General features: G+C 37.5%; 1 protein-coding gene across 1 annotated transcript in view; it reads right to left on the reverse strand.

The window, feature by feature from the left end:
* Positions 1–6,574, reverse strand: part of MORC1 (MORC family CW-type zinc finger 1) — a 255,866-nt gene that overhangs the window by 118,522 nt on the left and 130,770 nt on the right. The window contains exon 15 of the mRNA XM_006895351.1: positions 3,664–3,802. Coding sequence (XP_006895413.1) covers positions 3,664–3,802 — 139 coding nt within the window. The remainder of the gene's footprint in view (positions 1–3,663; positions 3,803–6,574) is intronic.

Here is a 6,574-nt window from a genome sequence, read left to right on the forward strand (position 1 = left end):
ATTCGGTGACTGGGGTAATCGGGATGGGTGTGTCAGAGGCGGTGCGGTTGGCGCAGGATAGAGCAGGGTTTACAGCTGTTGTGCATAGGGTCGCTATGAGTCGGAAACGACTCGATGGCACATAACAACAACAATATAACAGGCAATAATTTTACCACTGAACAGCCACTATCCTTGGACATCTACCCATAGGGGACTAGTCTGTACATGTGCCAGACACTGTTTTACCTGATGCAGACACATAGTAAATAGTACCTTACAGAGTTAACATTCTGGTATTATTATAGTTATTCAAACCTGGAACAAAACTTGCCCCACTGGCTCAACTTTCAGCAAACAATATACAGACCTATAAGGTGACCTATAAGCACTCACTACTTAGAATAACCAACAATAAAGACTTAAAAGGGAGCTCTAATGGCACAGTCCATCCAGAGTTGTACTGCTAACCCAAAGATGTCACCTCTCTGCTGATTAGAATCCCTCAGGTGCTGCAAGTGAGAAAAATGGGCTATCTCCCAGGTGATTTACAGATCTCAAAAAAAAAACACCAAAAAACAAACAAACCAGGGAGGGTCAAGTATGAATTGGTTTCAACTGCACTACAATGAGTTTACATTTTGGTGGGTTGTTTTAGAAGACTAAAGTGCAGTACTTGCCAGATGAGAAGGAGTAGCACACTAAGATTAATGTAAGAGAGTCATTACGTGTCACGGAGTCAGAGCCAACTTCAGATGAGCCTTCGGTAGGTTTTCAGAGGCTGAACACTGCATAGGATGAGATTATCCTGCATAGGATGAGATTATCCATATTTTTCCTAAAGAGTAGCTTCTTCTTGTTGTTGTGTACCAGAGAGTCAGCACAGACCAATAGCTGGCCCTCCAGCGGGTTTGCAGAGGCGGGTAATCACACAGGAGGAGACTTTGCATCCTTCTCCCTCGGCTGCTGGTCTCAAACTGCATGCCTCTGGGATTACAACGCAGCTTCTTGCCACTAGGCCACCAGAGCTTCTCAAGATTGTTGTTGTTGTTGTTGTTGTTAAGTCGCAGGCGACCCACAGCTTCAAACTTGTTTTGTTTTGTTTTCTTTCAAGCTTGTTTTAATTGGGGAGCTCCACCTAACACTGTCTGCCATGGGTAACTAACCATTAATGCTCATAATGGCTCCAACCCTGAAAAATCACTGTTTCTGCTAGTGGATTCAAATTACCTGCCTCTGGGGTGGAAATATAACTCCTTACCCAACAGGTCATCAGAGCTCCCTATTATTACATTACAGGTACTGTAATTAACATTCTGAAACAAAATGTGCATGTATGAATGATTTAATGATAAAAGCAATATGCTTTCTAAACTCTCACTCAAATCACAGTAAAAATTAATTGCTTTCTTAATTAAAAAGAAGAATGTCAAATATTCCGCCCCCTAAAATTTCGCAGTGGGTGTTTTTACCTAAATTGTTTACTCAATTAAATTACCACTTTTTGTAATTTTAATTACCTCTAATTTTGACCTCTGTTATTAAACCTATGACCAGAGGGTCTAAAAATCCTAGAAAACCAAGTTGTGTATCAAAGAGTATTTCCTTCTGTTGCTATGTGTTGGAACTAACTCAACAGTACCTAAACAGAATAAGCAGTTGCTTTCAGAGAATGAGGACTGCTTATGACAACAGCAGCATTTCCAAAGTAACTGTCAGTGTCTTTCCAAGAGAGATGCCAAGATATGCTAAAAAGAAACTAAGGGGGGTTTTGTATTTTATTTTTTTTATGATCACAGGAAATGGCACAAACCCCAAGCAAAATAGAGGTAAAAAGGTAAAACTAAGGTAGAAAAGAAAATTTATCTGCTAAGAATCCAAGAATATGTGGATAAGATGTCAAGACCAGGTGTTTGGTGTCTGCTACATACGATCATTTTCTACTTTGAGGATTTAGTTTCCTGGCATCTACTGAGCCATCAACATATTCAGACATATATTGCTGGATTCCTTCAGTGCTGAGGAAGTTGAAAGGCTATACAACTTACGAATGTTGCATTATGGTGCTAAATATATGTAGTAAACTGCTATGATTGCTTAAGATAAGCAATTAAACGCTATTTTTTTTTTCATGGCACTTTTTTTCTGATACTTGCAATTGTCACGGTTAGCTATTTCTATCCACAAGGATGTTTTCTTAATTGAATTTTATTATAATTAAATATGAGGTTGAGATCATGTATTAACCAAGTTAATATTTACAAATAACACCTCTTTAAATGGAAAAACACACGCTCAGCAAAGCTTTCTCCCTCATTGCTTTATCAGCTGGGACCGACTCACAGCTGACCCATCTTTCTGGAGGAAACTGCCCATCTTTCTGCCTTGCAGCAGCTGGTCAATTCAAACCACCTGCTTTGGCGTCAATAAAACAGCTCCTTATCCACAAGACTACTATAGTTCCCTGCCTTCAGGGAAGCTCTTTAATCAAATAAATAAAGCCTTCTACTTGGGGCACGCAAACCTGATCCTTGGTCCTGGCCATGCCATATGACACTGGACAAGCTGATTAATCTCTATGAAGCTGTATGTTCATTTATGAAGTGGCAATTAATTTCCCCATTCTTAACCTTCACTTTGGGTAATATAGTGCATTTAGGAAAAAAAAATATATAAATGGGAAATTCCCACCTTTGTTATTAACTGCATAGTAAAGATTAGTATAAATGCAATACACACCTACAAATGAAGCTATCTCTCACTCTACTTCTCCACAGTCATCACTAGAAACTAGCATTTCTCTCTCTGACCCTAGACACCTAAACCTAGGTTAGAGCTCAGAAGTTGGAAGGACATAGTCCTTCAGACTCTCAAACTAGTTGATACCAGTGACGAGCTTGCAGATTTCACCAACACCCAAACTTCTGACTTTTTGGCCACAGATCTGCTGCCAGTTTCCCCCTATCTTTTCAGGATGCCAGCCTCAGGTTTAAAGAGTCTTCCTAAAAACTCAACCTTCTGATTTGTTGGATCTTACTGCTCCTTTTGAATTCACTGTAACAACTCAGAGAATTTGTAGAGATATATCATTTCTACAGATAACTAGTATAGCAAACAAAGGAAATAAGAAAAATTCTGTAAAGTGTTCTAGCTCGAAGTTTGCAAGTCTCTAGGGGTATACAACCCTCTCAAGTGCATAGCTATCTTTCTCCAATTGAAGTCCATGGAATTTACAGATGCAAGGCCTTTTATTTTACTTCACTGCATAGTTAATACACATGGTTCATTAAATCATAGTCCCTTCTCTTCCTAAAATTAGCTGACCTGTGACCAGGACAACTTCTGATCAGAACAAATTTTCTGGTAGTTGCAGGTAACAAATGCATTTTGATCACCCAGAAAATGTCAAGGATTATCTCTCAGGGATCAAGGAAATCAAATGAACATATTGTAATGTAATTCATCACTGCTTATACATGTTTAGTACTTTTTTTTAAAATCTGCTTCTTCTGTGCACCCACAGGACACTTGTCCTTAACTTTAGATGCATTTTTATCTTAAAAATTTAAAGTATAAAGAGAGAAAATTACACATTTTACCTGGGAAAATCACATTAATCAATTTGTATATATTAAACCAATAGGTGAAGACGCATGGCATATTTTGAACAGAATAACAACTCACCTGTAGCTGCTGTTCTGTGAGTTTATTTTTATGTCTACTGAGTAACTCTCGTAGTTGTTTCTCTTTTTCATTTTTCAATGATGACACTGTACTCAGGGTACCCAGAGGGATGGAAGGTAGCTGTTCCTTCTGATGACAACTTAACAATCAAAAGGGGGAAAAATACAATGTTAAGAAGAAATAGAAAACTATTTCCTGTCTGTGAAAGGTGATTTTTCTACAAGGAGCTATTATATATATAAATATTATATGTCTATATAAATATTATATATATAAATATAGAGATAGAGATATATAAATATAATACCCCAAATCAAAGCACAACAGAAAAATACTATCTTGGTGGCTTTAGGTAATACATGTATTTAAATGTCCAATTTAAGAGGAGAAGCATTTAATGGGAAAATACATAAGACATCATTTGCTTTTGAAGATTACAGAATGTATGTTATTTTCCTAATGCTTCATTTAAACTGTATTATTATTAAATGAAAGCAATCTTGTGGCATAACGGGCTAAGAGTTGACCTTCCAACAAAAAGGCTTACGGTTCACATCTCCTAGCTGCTCTTTGAGAAAAAAAGATGAAACAATGAACTGTTAAAACGTATACTCTCAAAACCCAGGGAAGACAGTTCTATTTGATCATATAGAGTTACTGTGAATTGGAATTAACCTTATGGTAGTGAGAATCTTCAAAAACGTCTTTTTAACTGGATAAATTGTGTATACTGCACTGAAACAGATGAGGGACTGAATAATTTAAAAGCGATGTATGATAGGGTATTATGGTTATCACAAGAGTCCACAATTAAGGTTGCATAGTGGAATGTACTTGGGGCGGTGGGAGGGGTGCGGGGGGGTTGTGTACCAGGGAGGGAGTCTTTCTGTTACTTTTGAAAGAGAGGAGCGAACTGGGGGGCAGAGGGAGAGGGCTGGGCGGGGAGAGAAGTGCAGCAATGAATGAATGGGAATCCAAATTCTCTGCAAATGTTCATTAAAATTATTTTAAAAAATAAAGGAAAAAAAAAACCCCAAAAAGGTCTTTTTAAAAAAATCATGCTTTCTAGATAATGAATACTTTAATAATTGCCATTTTGTAAAAAAAATCTGGGGGACAAATCTGTTTTGTTGTTAATTAAATCAGGTTGATGTTTTATTGTTGTTAATTAAATCAGGTTGATTCCACCTCCCAAATTGTTAAGCACTACTGTTGTTGTTGTTGTTATATGCCATCGAGTCGCTTGCGACTTATAGCGACACTATGGTACAACAGCCCTAAACTCTGCTCTGTCCTGTGCAATTACATTGTCTCTGACACAGCTGATGTGCTGTTTCAGTCGTTTTTGGATAATCTTCAGTAAAATCTTGCTTTCGTGTGAAATCAGCAAGATTGTTCTATAGTTTCCACACTGTGTTGGGTCACCTTTCTTTGGGATAGGAACAAATATAGATATCTTCCAGTCAGCTGGCCAAGTGGTTGTTCTCCAGATTTCTTGGCACAACTTGGTGAGCACATCCAGGGCAGCATCTGTCAGCTGAAATATGTCAATTGGTATACCATCTATTCCTGGGGCTTTATTTTTTGCTATTTCCTTCAAAGCAGTCTGAACTTCTTCCCTCATCACCATAGGCTCTTGCTCATAGTTATTTCATGAATTTCTTCTGTGTCTTCCCATTCCTTTTAATACAGTGACTCAGTATATTCTTTCCATCTTCTTTTAATATTTCCTGGATTGTGTAATATTCTACCTAAAGCATCCTTGATGATAGCAACTCGAGATTTGAATTTGTTCTTCAGTTCCTTGAGCTTAAGAAATGCTGAGCGTGTTCGGCCCTTTTAATTTTCTGACTCCAACTCCTTGCACATTTCACTGTAATATTTTGCTTTGTCATCCTGTGTTGACTTTTGGAATCTTCTATTCCGCTCTTTAGTATCTTGAATTCTTCCTTCTGCTTTGGCTTCTCTATGCTCCAGTGCAATATTCAGAGTTTCTCCTGACATCTATTTTGGTCTTTTTTTTTTTTTTCTCATCTGTCTTTGTAATGACCGTTTGCACTCTTCCTGAATACCTTTGACGTCCTCCCACAACTCATTTAGTCTTCGCTCATTAGTGTTCAAGGCCTCAAACCTGTTCCTGAGATGGTTCTGAAATTCAGGTGGGATGAACTCAAAGCCATATTTTGGTTCCCATGGGTTGGGTTTAATTTTCCTCAGTTTCAGCTTGAACTTGCATATAAGTAGTTGGTGGTCTTTACCACAGTTAGCTCCTGGCCTAGTTTTCACAGCAGATATTGAGCTCCTCCAGTGGTTCTTTCTGCAGATGTAATCCATCTGATTCCTATACATGCCATCCAGTGAAATTAGATATTATTGTCATGACAGGAGTCCAGAATGAAGATTTCATAGTGGAGTAGACTTGGGGGGAGGGATTATTTAAAAATGAAAGAATTTTACTTTTCGAAGAGAAGAGTGAACGGGGGGGAGGGGGTTGGGGGAAGGTTGGGCAGAGAAAATGAACAATGAATGAATGGAAATCCAAAGTCTCTGCGAACATTCATAAAAATTAATTGAAAAAAGAAAAATAGTGAACTGGGGGTAAGGAGGAAAATGTAAAAGAATAACTGAATGAATGAATGAAAATCCAACTTTTCCATGAACCTGTTAAAATTACAATAAAAAATTTAACAACAAAACAAAACAAACAATGTTACTTCCTGTAAAAAAATAGTTCTTTGTTAAATTGGATACTATATGTTCTCCTTTTTTAATTAATTTGGCTAAGATTTCCAATATAATATTGAATAGAAGTACAAATGCATCATTGTCTGGTTCCCATTCACAAAGAGAATTTTTTGCTTTTCTCTCTTGAAAATAATGTTGTTGTTCTTGTTGTTATGTGCCATCGAGT

This window comes from Elephantulus edwardii, unplaced genomic scaffold, assembly GCF_000299155.1.
Source record: "Elephantulus edwardii isolate Elephantulus edwardi_28Jun2011 unplaced genomic scaffold, EleEdw1.0 scaffold00165, whole genome shotgun sequence".
Lineage (NCBI taxonomy): Eukaryota > Metazoa > Chordata > Mammalia > Macroscelidea > Macroscelididae > Elephantulus > Elephantulus edwardii.